At 37.7% G+C, this 19,231-nt stretch overlaps 1 protein-coding gene across 1 annotated transcript in view; it reads left to right on the top strand.

Annotated features, from left to right (window-relative positions):
• LOC114031408 (E3 ubiquitin-protein ligase parkin-like) overlaps positions 1–19,231 on the top strand; it is a 1,837,436-nt gene that overhangs the window by 1,492,583 nt on the left and 325,622 nt on the right. The window contains exon 8 of the mRNA XM_027846470.1: positions 18,928–18,989. Within this exon, the coding sequence (XP_027702271.1) occupies positions 18,928–18,989 (62 nt within the window). The remainder of the gene's footprint in view (positions 1–18,927; positions 18,990–19,231) is intronic.

Here is a 19,231-nt window from a genome sequence, read left to right as displayed (position 1 = left end):
GAAGAGTAAAGATAGGCAAATATTATTCTAGTTTTCAAAGAAAGGGTAAGAGTGAATCTCAGAAACTGTATGCTGGCCACTCAACTTGATATCAGGATATTAAGGATTTAGTATTTCATATTCATGAGAAATTTTTCTACGAGCAAAGATCTCAACCTATGCATCCATGAATTATTATTTAAATCTTAGCGTCAGAATCAGAATTTGTACCTAGGTCTTCCTGATTCCAGCTCCATCAGTCTTTTCATTATGTTATGTTGTCTCCCTAAGCATGATGCTGAAGCACTAAAATTTCGAAACAGATCATTAGACTGATTATGAGAATTTTTTTTTAGGTATTATAATTACTAAGACAACACGGTTTGACTAATAGCTGAGGTCAGCATGTTTGGTTTTTAATTGGCAAAGTTATTCAGTTTGTAGATTAGAAGAATTGCATAATAATAAAATAACAATGATGATAATGTGATAAAAAAACATCAACAACTGTAGACCAATATGCTTTTTGTCTATCTATACAAAATTTTTCTGAATCATCTTTATGTGAATGGAGGGAATCTTTGATGACGGCATTCAAATAAGGAGCAAGCAGGTTTTTAACATAATTTTCGACAATGGGCTACAGCTTCACCATCTCACAATTGATGGAAAGATGGAAAGACCATAAGATGCCATGTGCTTATTTGTTACCAAAAAAAAAAAAGCATTTGACTTTGATATACAAAATGCCAGTTTATAGTTTCTTACAAAGAGGTGTTTCCCATCCATAATTGAGATCATTCTAAATTCCTTGGAACATGCAGCAACAGAAATAACTCTGTTCAATAACCTTCTAATAATAAAAATCAGGGAAGTCATAAAACAGGGAGATGTCTGCTTTCCAAAAGTATTAACCACTTAATGGTTAATGAAATGGAGGAGATACAGTTTAGAATCCAGGTTAAGGGAGAATTCCCAGTATTATTTTGATTATATAATGTCCCAAGATGTTGTAGAGCTTCCTAGAAGAGATCTATAATCACTCAAAAGAGTTTGGCCTGTCTATCCGCACAGGAAAGACCAAGTGGATGGAGAATGTCTATTTCCCAAATTCCAATATATATTTGAATGAACATCCTATGGGGCTTAGGCCAACTGTATGTACATCTGGAACAGACAATATTCATGGGTAGTAATCTTGGCCTAGAGTTGAGAATGAGGAGGAGAGCAGGCTAGATTGCTTTGGGAAGTTGCAAGGCATTTTTATTGACTCCAAGATTCCCATAATATCTAAGGCCCATTTTTTTCATTATCAGCATATCGCTGTTTGGCAATGAGACCTGAAACACCATTGCCTCCTTAGAACCAAAAATGAGCTCTAGCAGAGGATGATGGAAAGACACATGGTGGGTGAGAGCAATCTGAAACATAATAACCAGAGGATTGTGTGACAAAAAGAGAAAATGAGATAGTCACATGGTATAAATAAATGAATACATGAATGAATGATGATAAGTGCTCCACTGGTACCATTATGATGTGGGGAGAAATCAAAGAAGGCTTCCAGGACAAAGTAGAGTTTTGTGGTTGTCATTGTTCAGTCATTTCAGTAGTGTTTGACTCTTTGTGACTCCATTGGGGTTTTCTTGGCAAAGATACTGGAGTAGTTTGCCATTTCCTTCTCCAGCTCATTTTAGAGATGAGGAAACTGAGGCGAACAGGATTAGGTGACTTGCTTAGGGTCACACAGTCTGAGGCTGGATTTGGACTCAGGAAGATTAGTCTTCCTGACTGCAGACCTGGCACTCTAGTCATTGTATCACTTAGCTGCCCTATACAAAGGAGACTACTTGCAGTGAACTTTTCAGAGGCTGTGGAGTAGACGCATGGAGAATGGGCAGGTATAGATAGGATTATAATCTGTTATCCTCCTAAATTGATGAGATCACAGGCTCATTGGAGTATTTGAAAAAAAAATAGTTATCATAGATTATAAAAGGCTTCATTAATTCTATCCTATACTTGTTATTGATTATTTTTGTTATTACTAACAATTGCTATAATATTTTATAGTTTATAGTATCCCTAGTGAAAACAGGTGGGAAAAGTAGCCCTATTTCATAGATGAGGAAAATGAACATTTTTTCCATAGACATATAACAATTAATTCAATGGTTATTAGCCTTATCCACATGAATAAAATGGTGAAATATGAGTTGGATGATTAACAGAACAGGTTAATTAATAATTTTTGTCAGCCTGGAGGTTGTAATCTACGAGAGAGATACAGAAACAGATAGAGACACAGAAAAATAGAGACAGAGAAACAGAGAAAGAGAGACAGAGAAAGAAAGACAGAGAAAAACAGTGAGACAGAGACAGAATAAATGTACTAACTATGAACAAGGCACTGAACATATGACGAAGTAATAGGCATGGTCTTGTGCTCTAGACATAATCTAGTTGGGGAGATGAAATCTTAATACATATACATTTGTGTAATACAGTGGTTTAAGTATATACCCTCAGTAGCCTATGCCCCTCTGAAGAACTAAAGGGCAGAGGAAAAACTCCCCAAACCTCCATTTAAATAGTGCTCAGACGGTCAGTAGTCCAACCATTTCCTACCAGATGCACCTTGGATTTGACTCCACTATCTTCATGCCCCCATGTTAAATACCTCCCATCCCCCACTTTTAAAGTTTCCTTCTGTGTATCTTTCCTCCATTAGATTGTAAGCTGTTTGTTTCCATATTTGTATCCTCAGTGTTTAGCACAGTGTCTAGCACATAATAGGCACATAGTAAATGTTTATTGAATTGAATTATTATAAGAAAACTCTTAAGTACAGTTGGAATTCAGTAAAGGGAGAAGTTCTGGTGCTGCCTCCTATTCCCAGATCTTGTAGGGAATGGTGGCATTGAAAAACTTCCAAACATCTCCTGCTCCATTACCAATTCCCCTTCTTCCTCCCCCTGCATTCCCCAGTGAAACATGAAAGTCCCTCCCATTTCTCAAATAGATCACCTTTCACATTAATTCTGTGGTGAACCTACAACTTTCTGCCCATCACTATTTTCCCAAAAGGTTGCAAGAGCTACTTTCCCATTTCCTTTGTCTCTTTGAGATAATTTCCTGGTGCTACTGTACTACAGGGGTCACACCCATCTCCTACCCCTTTGTAATTTCTCCATCTTCATATGGTTTCTCCCACTAAATTCTCAGGGTGGCTAGACAATACTGTGGGACAAACTCTTTTCTCTAGCTATCTTCCTTTCTTGGAGATTCCATGCTGAGACTGCTGGACCAATGGCAGAGTGTCTTCTTTCTTTTGTGCCCTTCCTATTTCCCCTTCTTCCAGCTGTTGTCCACTGAGGGACTGCCTTCTATGTTATCACTGAGAACTTTGCTCCAATAACAAAAATTCCTAGTTAAATAGCTCTCTAACCAAAATAAGTAGGGTGCATAGTCAACAGGTTATTATGACTCTCTCAAATGAATCAACTTGACAGTTCAGTAAGCCAATCAATTGTTCAGTAATGAATCGTTATCATGGTCCAAAAACCTGAATCAGCCACATATATGTGTTTTATACAAAAATGAACAGCAACTGTGTTGAAAATTGACTTTATTTTGACAATGTGAAAATGAAAAAAAGAGGGCTTTTTAATGCTTCTTGCATGTATAGTTGTGAAATACTCTAGCTATATTTTGCACTTAAAAATTAAACATGTTAAAATATTAAACAGCCAATTTTCTGGGATTCTTAAGATTGGTTGCTATGGCAAAACAGAGTTTTACTTATGGGTCACTAAGTGAAACTAGTCTGGGCTCATAAAGCCACAATGGGTTTTTTTTTCTGTGTTGTCAGTGACATACACTGCAAAATGTTCAAGGAAACATCCATCTTCGATACTGGATCTTTTATGATAAAATGAAATTATACATTGTGAGGAATGAAGTTGATTCTCCAAGCCAGACAAGAAAATCAGCTCCTATTATTTTCAGTTATTCATGTGTGTCTAATAAAAATATTTAATGTTTAAATCAATCAACAGGCATTTATTAAGTGCTTACTATGTACCAGTTACTATGCTAAGTATACATTACTTTTTATTTGAGCATATAAATAAAAATGGTCCTTGTCCTCCAGGAGCTTACATTTTAATGTTTGGGGAGGGGCAACATAAATGTAAATAAGTTAATACGATGTGCATATAGAATAAACAGATTCCTTTGAGTTTGATTATATATTTGCATAGCCTATCATTTCCACTATCAGATTAATATCTTAAAAATTAAGTCTCTCTGGCAGCTTCTTCTATCACACACTTACATTGTAGGGTAATAGATAACTCTTGACCATCTTAGCTCCCTTCCACCAAGCAAGCACTTGTTAGACAAAGATTCACATACATAGCTAGAAAAAAAGTTAAGCAGCAAAACAAATTAGAGAAGCAATATAGATGAGGGCAGACAATACGATGCACACAAATAAATGGTTTCTTCAACTCAAGAGCAATTTAAAACCTCAGCTCAACCACGATGATAACCATTTCACCAATGAAGTTCACTCCTAGAAACCTGTAGGGTTGTAGGCACTTATAATCAAGGGACATTTCTAGAGTTCCAGAGATTCCATTGGCTGTTCCAGTGTTTGTAACTTGCTTCTCTTGCCTCATCTCTCTCAAACTCTGTTTCACCTCTCTCCAGACTCTCCAAAGTCACTCTCCCTTATGTACAACAGCTGCCTCCACTCTCATTCTTTTCTACACTCTGACTTCCTCTACTCTCTCCAAAGTTACCACTTATGTCTTAATTGCCAAATTTTCTTCATCTTCTCTGCAGCCTTTGACACTGTCAATCACCCTCCTCTTCTCCTTGATGTACTATTTTCTCTACGGTTTTGGGACACTACTCTCTCCTAGTTCTCTTTCTACTTGTATTACTACTCCTATATAATTATATTGTATACTCCTTCTCAGTCATCTTTGCTAGATCTTCATCTGGGTCATGCCTGCTTAGCATGGGTATCCCACAGTGCTCTGTCCTGAGCCATCTTCTCTTCTTCTTCTAAACTATTTCTCTTGGTGATTTCATTAGCTTCAGTGGATTCACTTATCATCTCTATGCTGATGATTCTCAAATCTTCTTATCCAGACCTAACTCCTTTGCTGACTTCCAATCTTGCATCTTCAACTGCTTATTAGACATCTCAAATTGGATGTCTAGCAGACAATATATTAAGCTTAAAACTGAACTCATTATCTTTTACCTCAAACTCTTTCCCCATTCCAGACTTCTCTATTACTGTCAAGTGTACCACCATCCTCCCAGTCTCCCAGCCTCACAGCATAGGCATCATCTTCAACTCCTCACTATCTCTTACTCTCCATATGTAATCTGTTGTCTATTTCACCTTTGCAACATCTCTTGAATATGCCTCCTTCCCTCGGTGGATGCTACCACCACCCAAGTGCAGGCTGTCATCACTCACCCATGGATTGATGCAATAGCCTGCCAATGGGTCTGTCTGCCTTAAGTTTCTCCCCACTCCAATCCAATTTCCATTCAGCCACCAAAGTGATTTTCCTAAAGAACAGTTCTGACCACGTCACCCCCAATTCAGAAAACTCCAGTGGATCCCTGTTACCTTCAGGATCAAATATAAAATCCTCTGTTTGGCATTGAAAGCCCTTCATAACCTGGTATCCTCCTATCTTGCCAGTCTTCTTACACCTTACTCTCCCCACTACGCTATATAATTAAGTGTTTGCTATCTGTGCAAAGAGGCAAAAGAGAAGACCAGGTGGCATTTTGCTTGTTAGTTTCAGAAACGATATTCTAAAAATAACTTAATTTGATCTCGGAAAGTAGGTATTTATGCTTGGAATTACACATAAACACTTTCCCTTCCCACTCCACCCCCCAAAATTCTGGTGGTTCAGTTTTTGAATAAGCAGTTTGGGACCTGGTTGGAGGTAAGGCATCAGATATCCCAGAGAACTACCAGGAATCCAAAGGATAATCATCTCATCACAGATTGAGTCACTTGGGAATGGTTAAGTAGAAGTTTTGATCTTCAGGACTCTAATATCTTTGAGGTACATTTGTTTTTTAAACTATAGATTATTCACCATAATCATCTATTTGTTGATTATATTTTCAAGAAATATTCCTACTATTTGTCACAACTGACTCAGAAGATTAAATCAAAGGTATATTAAACTACTGTTAATAGTTTCTTCTGTCATAAGCTTAATAGGATATTTTTTCCTTTTGAATATGGAATGAGTAGATGAATACTCAGATTTAGAGGTTTGTTTTTTTTTTTGTTTGATTGATTGATTAATTGTTATTCTGTCTTAGTGGCCCATTTCATGATGTAGGCTTAGACCTGCCTTTGAGATGATACATCTCGAGCTCCACTGGAAACTTAGCATCTTCTAAGTGGTTCAAAGAGAAGACATTTTCAAAACATAAGCATACTCTTCTAAGAAAATGCCATTTTGAATTTTTAATTATTTCTAATTAATAGGCATATAGTCTTAAGTTGGTTGTTCAGACAACCTAAAACGAACATTTTCTTATCAAGTCCATATTGTTTGTGACAGAAAATAGAGCACTAGACCTTGAGTCTAGAAGGACTGGGTTTAATCTTAGCTCAGGTATATTCTAATTGTGTGGCTCTAGAAGAGTCACTTGCACCTCTAGATGGCACAGCAGATAGAGTGCCAGGCCTGGAATCAGGAAAACCTGAGTTCAAATTCAGCCTCAGAAACTTACTTATTAACTGTGTGACCCTGGTAAGTCACTTAACCCTGTTTGCCTCAGTTCTTCATCTGTAAAGGGAGCTGGAGAAGGAAATGCCAAACCACTCTAGTATCTTTACCAAGAAAACCACAAAAGGGGTCATGAAGAGTCAGACACAACAGAAAAAGCCAAATAACAACAACAACAGAAGAGTCACTTAACTCTAAGAACCTTAGTTTCCTTATCTGGAAAATGGGGATAACAATAGCACCTAATGGGCCATAATAATATGGATCAAATGAGATAATTATGTAAAGTGCTTTTAAACCTTTAAGTTCTATATAAATGAGAATTATTATTAATAAATAAATTTGACTGTGTCACTTTGTTATATAGTGATTAATAAATCATATGGGAACAAAGGTCGTTTTTAAAAAATTAGCCAGTCCAAAAAAGAGATATGAGAGTATACCTTCTTCTTTGTACTAGTGATTGACTATGGATGAAGACTATTATTATATGTAATATATCTGTATGATAGAAAATCCCTTTATTTGTGATAACCTTAAGGGATATAGACAGATATAAACACCTACATCTATCACTTACTATACACACACATACCTTTCACATTGTAAGCACTTAAGTCTTATAGATAGAGATATGTATGTGTATAAATACACATACATTATGTGGATGGATGGATGTATGGATAGATAGATAGGTAGATAGATAGATAGATAGATAGATAGATAGATAGATAGATAGATAGATAGATAGATAGATAGAAATTTCCTAGTCAGCTAGGGAGTATGCAACTGGACTATATCATCATGTCATTCTTTTCATTAATACAGCTATTACTGTATAGTTCTTAAGGAGAAATAACCCTCCTTTGGCATAGCCTTAAATATGCTAGATGAATGTAAATGTGTAAGTGTGTATGTATTTGTGTGTTGGTAGTACTGGTGTGTATGTGTACATATGTGTGTATGTGTGTATATATATTATATATATATATATAATAGAAGAAACAATGTATACAAACAGTAGAAGAAATGGGCATATGGTAGGCACTTAATATTATCTGACACAATTTTAAAAATAAATTTAAAATTAGATTTTTTTCAGCTAACTAAATAAGATGCCTACTTACATGTCATTTTAAAAGGACTATTACATTTACTTGAACAATTTCCATGTGGTTCAGAGCTTTGCATTCCCTCTCTGCATGGCAAATGGCCTGTTTTGACCTGCTAATCCTGATGGGGCTAAAGAAGACAGTTGTGTTCGTCACCACCACATTAATCACAAATGCCTCTGGAGTGGTGCCCTCTACATCGGAAGAAGACACGGTTTTCTCACTTGGTAAATCATCAGATGAGGTCAACAAATTAATGACTTTCTTCATATGCCAGCTATGGTGACTCAGCATTTGACCTTTATTTCTTAATACTGTAGCTCTTGTGGCAATTACTTCTCCAGCTACTTATCTTTTAAACAAAGGCATTCTCTATGAAGGACTTTACTAAATGAGACAGCAGCAATAGTTGTGAGAGGATGAAAGTCACAGAGGATATGCCTCATCCAGTGGGTCTATGAAATTCCCAGTTATTTTATTTCATTTTCATGTTTGACAGTTGCCCCTATTGGGAATTATTACTTTTTTGTCTCTTCCCTGCTAACAATAGGCACTCTGAAAAAGCCATTGTCTGTCTCAGTTTCCTCATCTGTAAAATGAAATGTTTGGATTCAGTTTCTTTCTAGCTCTCATGTGCTCTGGCCCTATCAATGAAAAAACATGACTCTGTGTTCCAGGTAGCATTGTGGATTGCTAGTTTCCATGCCAAGCCATTTCATTTATGGCATTTCTAAATAACTTCAACACATCTAACTACTTTTTATAGAAATAAAAACCAAATTACTTCAAATTACAAAGATTTTGTATCTTCTCTTTGATCTTCTAAGTAATACCTTTTCAACAACCATTAGTTATGCACTAACCACTTCCTCTACGCTAGGACAAGAGTAGATGAGTGGAAAAATTCATGTGAACTATAGGTGGTAGCAAGGAAGAGAATCAGTCATTTATAATTTCAAAGATCCACCTTCATTTATTTGGCTCTGTTTGTTTAGCACAGTACCTGACAAACAGTAAGTTCTTAATAAATACTTGTTTCTTCCTTCTTTTTTTGCAAAATAGTATTATGTCAGTGCTAGAGACCAAGCAAGGCATGGAGGACAATGTGACAATGAAAAGATGCCCTCTACTTGAAGCCTGAAGTACCTGCTTACTAACTGTGAGAACCTGGACAAGTTATTTAATCTCTTACTTTCACGTTCCCACCTGTAAAATGGGGATAACAATTCATACTTTCACTACATACCTCACAGAATATATTTTATAAACCATAAAGTGCCATACAGATGTGACTTACCATTGTGATTGGCCTAATTGTTATTGCTTCTAGGTTACATCATGATATTCCTGAGAGAATGGTTAGGGCGTTATTTTAATGGCATCCCTTTAGAACACTCTTCCATCATTGATGGAAGAGGAAATGTCATCTTATTTGCTAGTTTGGTTGTTTTTGCCTCTGCTAATAAAGTTATGTCATAATAATGATAACTAACATTTATATTGTGTTTGAGTTTTACAAAGTACTTTATATATATATATATATTAATTATTTCATTTGATATTCACAATGACCTTGTGGGAGAGATGCTATTAGCAATTATGCCAATCACAATGGTAAGTCAAATTTATATAGTCCTTAATGGTTTATTAAATGTTTTTCTGAAAACAATTCGGTGAGGTATATAGTGCAAGTATATGCTGTTATCCCCATTTTATAGATGGGGAAACCTGAGCCTGAGAAAAGTAAAGTAACTAGGCTAGGGCCTCATAGCTAGTAAGTCTCTACAATAGTATTTGAATTCTACCCATTACAACATCTAGCCACAAGTGACATTATTCAATGTGTCAACCAAGTTTCTCAGTATATTAAAAAAAAAATAAGCATAGTAAAGTCTTTTTACTATTTAGTACCCTCATAGGATCATAGATTTACAACGGGAAAGGATCATCTTGAAATCATCTTGTTCAAACTCTTCATTTTATAGAAAGCTGAATCCTAGGGATGCTGTGACATGCCCAGTCACTTAGGAAGTAAATGATGGAATCACATCTCCAGACTCCAAATCCAGTGTATTTTCCACTCAACCCATACTTTCCTCACGTTTAGATGTTCTTAAATTAGCTTTGTATCCTTCCCTTTTCTTTCTTTGCTTGGTTCCTGTAGATCTTAACATTTTCAATTCCAAAATGTTTCCTCCCCACCTCCTCCTTTACCCCTTCCCCTTCCCTCCTCACTCCACCTTCCCCTCCTGCTCCTGCTTCTCCTCTTTTCCCCCTTCTTCTTCTCCTCCACCACCTTCTCCTCTTCTTTCTCTTCTCCTTCCACATCTAACACCACCTCCTCCTCTTCTCCTTCTCCTTTTCTTCCCCTTTCTCCTCCTCCTCCTCACCCTTCTTTTTTTCTTTCTCCTTCACCTCCTCATCTTTCCCCTTTTCCTCCTCTGCCTTCACCTCCTTCTCCTCCTCTCCCCCCTTTCCTCTTCTTTCCTGCTCCTGCTCTCCACATCCTGAATACAACTCTATTATCTCTGCATTTGCTATTTGCTAAGTACATCTTTACAAAGCATTTTTTTAAACTCTCGTTTCCTCACTTTGATTTTCATCTACCCGAAATTAAGCAGATACTTCCCTCCAAGCTTTCGTTCTTGAATCTCTTGACAATTTACAACTGCTCCCTTTTCACCATACTCTGTTATCCTTTCTCATATATTTTTTTAATCTTCCTCCATTGCACTCACCAGGTGTTTCAGATAATTACCTAGTCTTCTATTAAAGATGTTTGTTTTCTTTGAGCTATGTGACACTCTTTTTAGCTTTGTTCTAACAGGATCCTTTCATGTGAATTCTGAAGTACTAGAGTTTTCTGTTTCTTTTTTTTTCTTATTCTTACTAAAACTGCAATCAGCACAAAGGTTAAATCTCCAGAGTTCAAGTATTCACTTCTCCTTCCAAAATCACTCAAACAAACATTTGATGTTTGACCCTTTCTACATTTTTCACTCAAGCAATCAACAAGCATTCTTTAGTTGCCTACTATGTGCCAGGCACAGTCCTAAGTGGTAGAGATACAAAATACTCCCAAGACATGTGCAGTCTATCATTTTATAGCTTGCTGAGTGTTATGTGGCCTATATAAATATCTAGCTGTCCTGGAAACTATGGGTATTTAAATACTATTTTCCTGTGGAACTCAGAGGACTCTATTGACTACTGTTTTTACTTGATGGAGATGACATGGGGGCGGTCTTCTGCAATATCATGGTTTAAATTGCTGGGTCACTTCAAATTGTAAAATATTAGCTGACATAACAAGTTAAAGGCATACTTCTGTAATTATGTGAAACTTGGAGACCAGTAAGGAAACAATTGAATCACCATCTTTAGTTATTCATTCTTTTAAAGTTGTTGTCATCCCCCAGTAGAACATATACTCTAAGGGTAAAGACTCAGTATTACCAGAGCTTAGCATAGTTCCTGGCAAAGAATAAATGCATAATTATTTGATCCATCTTCTATTAATCTATGTTTTGTCTATCTTTCTTTCTTTTTCTTTCTTTCTCTCTCTCTCTTTCTTTCTGTCTGTCTATCTCTCCGTCTATATTCTCTATCTTAGTACCTGAGACTTTCCTCCAGGAATTCACAAAATGTAGACAACCATCATAATATAAGAAGCCACCAGCCTCTAGGTGGCACTGTGGATAGAACACTGAACCTGGAATATGGATGACTTGAGTTGAAATCTAGCCTCAGATACTTACCTAGCAGTGTGACCCTAAGCAAACTACTTAACCTCAGTCACCTCAGATGTAAAATGAGGATAGCAGTAGCATTTCCCTTACAGGGTTGTTGTCAGAATTAAATGAGATAATGTTTGTAAAGTGTTTAGTACAGTGCCTAGGACTTAGTATTATCCAGTACTTCCTCCAGATTCAAATGCTTCCGTTAGATTGTAAACTCCTTGAGAGCAAGGACTTTATTTCTTTTTCTTATGTATCTCCCCTGTTCTTAGCGCAGTTCCTGGCAAATTGTTGTTCAGTCATTCAATCATGTCCAAAGTTTGTTACCCCTTGGACCACATCATGCCAATTCTGTCCATGGGGTTTTCTTGGCAAAGATACCAGAGTGATTTGCCATTTCATTCTCCAGTGGATTAAGACAGACAGAGGTTAAGTGACTTGCCCAGAGTCACATAACTAAAAAGTGTCTGAAGTGGGATTTGAGCTCAGGTCTTCCTGACTCCAGGCCTTGAGCTCTATCTACTACACCACCTCACAGTCTCTGCCTGACAATTAGGCAAATAGTAGGTGCTAAATAAATGTGCGGACTTGGAACGAGGAAGACTCATCTTCATGAGTTTAAATCTGTCCTCAGATATTTACAAGCTGTGTGACCTTGGGCAAGTAGATTAACCCTGTTTGCCTCAGTTTCCTTATCTGAAAAATGAAGAAGGAAATGGCAAACTATTCCAGTATCTTTGCCAAGAAAACCCCAAACGGGGTCATGAAGAGTCACACATGATTCAACAACAGCATCAACAAATAAATGTTTATTGACTTTCACTGAGGTAACTAAACTCCTCATTGTTTTTTGGTCACAGTGATGTCCCAGCTGGCTATCTGACACTCTTTTACCAACACAGAGAGCTCTATGGCCACAGTATAAGGATGAATAACAGGAGTGTACCAACACAGAAGACTCAGCTCTTCAGTTTTGATATGCTGTTTATAATCAGTCTCAGAATGCAAGAAAAGCCAGTGCCTTTGTTAGAGCTAAGCTGCCTCCTCACAGCTTTAAGACATCGATTGCCCTGCCTCCAAATCAAGAACAAAATCAAATGGCCATAATGCAGCATTTAAATCATTAAATCTTCCCCAGTTCTTATCCGGCAAGCATCTAAAGATTTGTTTTAGCATTCTTTTTCTAGGGTTAACTTTACAAACAGCTACCTGCTTGTGGACAATCTTCTTACAATACCTTCAACTTTATATTAGGTTATCTCCTTCATTGTATATATTCTCATATAGTTTCCATCACCCTCTGCTAGCAGTAGTGTGGCATTCTAGATATAGAAATCTGTATTTTCATTAGTTTGTTATGATTTTTATGCTTTGCTAATTTCATGATCTAATGACTAATATATATGCATACTTAGTGATTGCTAGTGTCCTTAAAGAGGCAGACTGGTATATTGGATAGAGGGCTAGCTTTGAAGTCAAGAAGAGTGAAAACCAGCTGTGGCCATCCAGCAAGCAAATACTTCTTAAGTACCCACTATGTACCAACCAATGTGCCAATCACATTGGGATTCAAGGACAAAAAGTAATAATCCCTGCCTTCCAGGAGCTTACAATGTATCATTCTATGAGGGAAGACAACATGTATTAAAACAACAGCAACAACAATTATAATCAATCGGTAAATATTTATTAAGTACCTACTATGTGTTAGGCAAAAGACAGTGCCTGCCCTCAAGGAGTTTACAGTCTAATGAGTGAAACAACTTACAAACAAATATATACAATGTATACAAAAATATACATATCAAGTTATATACAGGAATATATACAAGCTATACAGGAAGTGATTAACAGAAAGAAAGCCATAGAATTAAGAGGAATTGGGAAAGACATACTGTAAAAATTGTGGGGGGGAGGGTTTGAGACATACAGAAGCCAGGAAAATTAGCAGGAGGAAGTTATAATAGTCATATAGTGATTAATAATTAATTTATGATAATAATATGATACTAGTAATAGCATTTATATAGTACTTTAAGGCTTACAAACAACTTTACAAATATTACCTCATTTTATCCTTATAACAACCCTGGGAGGTGAGAGCTATTATTATTCCCATTTTACAAATGAGGAAACTGAGGCAGTCAACAGTTAAGTGGCTTGACCAGATCACTCAGCTAATATCTGAAGTCGTATTTGAACTCAGCTCTTCCTGACTCCGAGTCCAGTGCTCTGTTCACCATGCTACCCAGCTGCTTACATATATTCTGAGTATATAAATATGTATGTACGAAATAAATATGTTGATGCAACATAAGACCCCAGAAAAGTCACTTAATTTCTTAGAGACTTCAGGCAACTTTCTGAGATTATAAGTTATAGATGAGTTGCTTTTGGTAAAGGAAGTTTCCAACCAAGGAATTCTTTAGGCTAATAAAGTCACAAGACAGGATTCCCTTCCACCACAGTTCCCCCCAAATTCCATCTTGTCAATAATTGTGCTGTCATGAGCAGTGTGAACAGGCCTAGAATAACAAAGTTATGCATAAACTTGGGCCCAACTGACTGGTGGCAAGTCTGAGGAGGGGCTCCACATGGGGAGGGGTATACCTACTGATACTAACCCAGCTGAAGCTGATTCACCATAGCCTGGCCATGCTGCACAGCAGAGTCACCTATAAAACCTGGCAACAGCAGTGGAATGCAGAAAGAGAAACATAAATCAAGGTTGAAGGCCAGAGCTAGAAATCAGAAAGACAGGAAACAAGGCAGGTCAAGAAAAGGTGTCCAGAGCAGTCTCAAAGACTCTGAAGCAGTTTCTTGCATTGAGAGCATTCCTGGGCTTTGAAACAAGTCCTACTTCCCTGGTCTCCCTGATGGGCAATGAGAGCTAAGTTAGAAGAGGCTTCAGGGGTGAGGTTGGTACCTCAATGCATATTGCTCTTTAAATCTTATATTGCCAAATATCTACTGCCATCAAAAGCCAAACTATCACATTAAAAGTCAGCAAACTCTTATTAATGGCAGTCATTAATCTAATGTCACATGGCTGAACACTCCAAGGCCTTGTATTGGATTCACCATTTAGATTCCTTTCCTCATCAAGAAGTACGGACATTTGCTTCCTTACTCATTAAAAGAAGCAGAAGTGTATTGACAAGAGTTCACTAAACTTACTTGGAATGGGAAGGGGGAAGGGGTATTTGGAGGTGAGAATGGAATTAGCATTTATCAACCCGTTACTATGTGCCAGGCACTGTGCCAAGTTTGTTGTTGTTGAGTCATTTCAGTCATATCCAACTCTTCATGACCTCGTTTGGGGTTTTCTTGGCAAAGATAATGAGGTGATTTGCTATTTCCTTCTCCAGCTCATCTTACAAATGAGGAAACTGAGGCAAAACGAGTTAAGTGACTTGCTCAGGGTCACCCAGCTAGTAAGTGTCTGAGGCTGGATTTCAACTCAGAGAGATGAGTCTTCCTGACTGCAAGCTCGGTACTCTATCTACTGCACCAACAACCCTGAGAAGTAGATGCTGTATTATCCCCATTTTACAGTTCAGGGAAACTGAGTACATCATCAGAGGTGGGCTCCTTAATGTACAGGTGAATGTGCTTCTGCAAATGAGCCTTCTTGTTAATAATGGGCACTGGAACTGGATTCAGAAGATCTGGGTTCAAATTCTCTCTTATACTTTACTCCTATGTGACTATTGGCAACTCAGTTCTTGATTCTGAGTCTCCATTTCTTTCTTTCTTTCTTTCTTTCTTTCTTTTTTTTTTTTTGGCTATGCAATGGGGTTAAGTGACTTGCCCAGGGTCACACAGCTAGTAAGTGTTATGTGTCTGGGGCTGGATTTGAACTCAGGTCCTCCTGATTTCAGGGCCTGTGCTCTATCCATTTAGCTGCCCCTGAGTCTCCATTTCTTCACCTGTGAAAATAGGGCATTAACTAGATGATGTCTAATTTCCTTTCCAGTTCTAAGACTTCTGATCCAATATCTTATGTATTGTTTTAGGTTCTTTATATTATCTAAAACTCAGAAGCAGCACAGTTAACTAAATTGGTAATGTAGGCTATGACCTTACTCTATAAGATTGGTACTTAGAAGTAATTAGTAATTAATCAATCAGTACTTAGTAAATCTTCATAGTTTCATCAAATCCTATGTAATATAGGAAGAGAGAGGCAGCATGTCATTATCAATAGAAAGCGATCTTGAAGCTAGGAAAACCTGGGTTCAAGCCCAGGCTCTAATCCGTATTGACCTCGTCACCCTGGACAATTCCCTTAGCCTCTCTGTACTTTTGGCAACTCTCTAATACTGTAAGATTTGGAGAACGTGCTGACCGATATTGGCAGAGGCAGTATCCTCACCCAGGAATTCCCTGTATTGATGAATTCACAGGTCCAGTCCTTACCCTTTTTCCTATCCTAATCTAGAAATAAGCTTGTATTACAATGGTAGGTGGTTTGAATGAATGAAAAAGAAAACGCATTTTATTAAGCCTTCACTAGGTGCCAGTCATTGTGCTAAGTGCTAGGGATACAAATAAAAAATGAAGGCAACCCTGAAGACACTTACATTTAATAGTGGAAATAACACATGTAGGAGGTCAATAGCCAGGGAGAGATACTTAGGTTTGTAAAACTATAGAGATGGTGCATAGGTTCTCAAAGTGGGCAGTACCACCTCCTGGAGGTGCTAGAACACTCTGGGGGTGGGGAGGCAGAAGTAGCCTTAGGTACAACTGGTGGGCATTGAATAAAAATAAGGGAGCAGTAGAAACATAAGGAAAGAAGAGAAGAAATTTTTGAAAAACCGTTTGTACATGTTTCATCTGTTGTGTAGCAGAGTTAAATGTAGTGTTTACATTATTTTCCAAATAAACCCACAAAATGCAAATTATAATTGATAAGTGGTCAATTCTGCTGACAGGTCTTAAGAAGTAAGTGTTGGCAAGCAAGCATGTCGCACATTATCAGGAAATCCAGTGTGCATCGGCAGGAATACGTGCATGTAATAACTTGTTTATAATACGATACTACATGGTTACATAACCAATATTGCATCATCAAAATTTCGATGCATAAAAAACCAAATTTATAATAAATTATTAAATTTAAGGTGTCATTTTTTTTAAAAAAAGTTTATATACTTTTTGAAGTGGAAATTTTCAAAAAAAAACAAAAAACTGTTAAAGGATTAAAAAAAAAGTAGATTTCCAGGGGGGCACTGAGTAATGTTTTTTGAAAAGAGGGCAATAGGCCAAATAAGTTTGGGAACCTCTGGGATAGTGAGTGGACCCCTTAGGAAGCAGAGTGACACATTCTTTTCAGGAGAATTCTGGTAGAATGATTATGGTTTCAGTACTGGATCCCATGTAGGGTATGCACAAAGTGGCTACTAAAAAGATAAAAAGAGTAAAGAATGCCTGGAGCCTGCATAGATATAGTATGCCACATAAGGCATCAATCAGAAGAGTGGGCTTTCTAAAATAGGAAGCTTGGAGCTGAACCTACAAACTCAATAAGGGACACACCCTATGAGTTGAACAATTTGGGGAGTCAGTTTAAAACACAGTTAAGAGAGCAGGTGCATCTCCTTTTCATTCAGACACACAAAGGGAGTGACTCCCAGGAGGAAGTGGTTTCAAGAAATAGGACGACTGATTGCAGAGAAGAGAGCCAACTATGGATTTGAGGGAGAACAAGTCTTGAGTTGAGAGTTGAGTGGGATTGAAGAGCTGTCCTTGGTTCTGAGCAATACATCCACAAGAGATGCTAGTCTGTACTGGGAGCTTCATACAAGGAGAGAAAGAACTTCAGGGAAATACAGTGCTAGAGGCCTGAGTTAATTGGGCCACTAGTCCCTTGAATACATGTGCCTTGCCGCTGTTGAATTCTCTGTAAAATCTTCCCATTGGCATTATATGTATCTATGGCAGAATATATCCCAAGCTTCTGGAGGGAATGTTTCATAACAATTTTTCCTAAAAGAAACATGCTATTATTAGGTGCTGTTGTGATTACAATACCCTGATTCCTTTGCTGAAGGGCCTATAGAACATGGGAGAAGAGACTAGCATTTTGAGCTGTCTCTTAGACATGATATCCTATGGTAGGGGGCCAAAATTTGTTAGCCATTCAGTGTTTGGTTGATAAAGCATTTTGAAGTATATTCTGACATTGTTTTAATTTATTTTCAAAGATGAATTCCAACAGTTAGTGATGATTTAAAATATCTGTAGTGCTATGGAAAAGTAAATGTTTTAATTGGATATTAATTAGTTTAATCCTTTCTGATTGTTATTACCAAAGGAAATTATCCCTTCCCTCAGGTTGCCAGATTCCCATATTAAATATCTGGTATTACACTGCCTGACCTGAATGGAGAGTATTTGGACAGTCAAGTTCTTCTCTTGGAATGGGAGCTAGTGGGAGCTAGTAGGTTGGGATAAGGGGGTAGAGAGTGAAGAATGAGTGCTCACCATCACTGAAGAGCAGGGTTGATTTACCTAATGACCGATGAGATCAGAAGAGGAAGTTGTCACTTCAGAATGCTAGGGAACTTTTTCCCACCTTCCCAAGGCAAACTGGGTTTGCTTGTATACACACACACACACACACACACACACACATACACACACACACACACACACACACACAGCCTCTTGGCAGAACAAAAGAGGGTACTGAAAGTTGTTGATGTGCATTATATGCAGGGCCCTGGCCCTGAGAGTGATTGAGCTGTATAGTGAAAATAATAACACTGTCAGACCACCGAACTCTCCCCATCCCCCAATAGCAATCTCAAACTCTGCCTATGTGATCAGTGTTGGACTACACATCTTTGGATGGTCAACCTAGAAACCAGAAACTGTGATAGACCAGGAGGTGAACATGAACAGAATCACAGAACGCCCTGAAAAGCTATCCTAAAACTAAGGCATCTTTTATAGAATGTTCATTTAGTATGTTTGTATCTACGTGTGCATAGATAGGCCCATGTGTATGCTTGGAGAACAAGAAGACTGACCATCAGTGTGGTAAAGTGGGAGGAAACACTGAATTTGAAATCAGAGGACCTATTTCAAATCATGCCTTTTTCATTAACAACCAATGTGACCTTGGGCATGTGACTTGACCTCTCTGGACATCAGATTTCTCATCTCTAAAATGAGGGGTTTGAAATAGATGTCCCTCCCAGATCTATATTTATGATTCTCTGATCCTCTTATGGTTATGAAAATACATATACTTATATTACCTCTAAAACATTGCCTATGATTTTTAAGATTAATTCTTCTTTTCAACAGCTGGCTGTCCAGACTCCTTGATTAAAGAGCTTCATCACTTCAGAATTCTTGGGGAAGAACAGGTGAGTTAACATCTCAAAGGCTGCGTGATAGTGTCACAAAAGGCAGACACTAATGAGACAGCTCCATAGCTCTCCAGGGAAACAGTGTGTGTTTGATGACCCCCAGGGCCCCTAAATGGGGAAGAAAAACACACAGGAGATATGTGAGAACAATTTTTTAATCCTATCCATCAGCCTTGACAGGTTATTAATTGCTACATCTGCTATCTGCCACAGCTTTTCAAGTCAGGACTCTAGTGGTA

The sequence above is a fragment of the Vombatus ursinus genome, unplaced genomic scaffold, assembly GCF_900497805.2.
Source record: "Vombatus ursinus unplaced genomic scaffold, bare-nosed wombat genome assembly UNPS02015175.1, whole genome shotgun sequence".
Classification (NCBI taxonomy): Eukaryota; Metazoa; Chordata; class Mammalia; order Diprotodontia; family Vombatidae; genus Vombatus; species Vombatus ursinus.
This window is presented reverse-complemented; position numbering and strand designations above follow the sequence as displayed.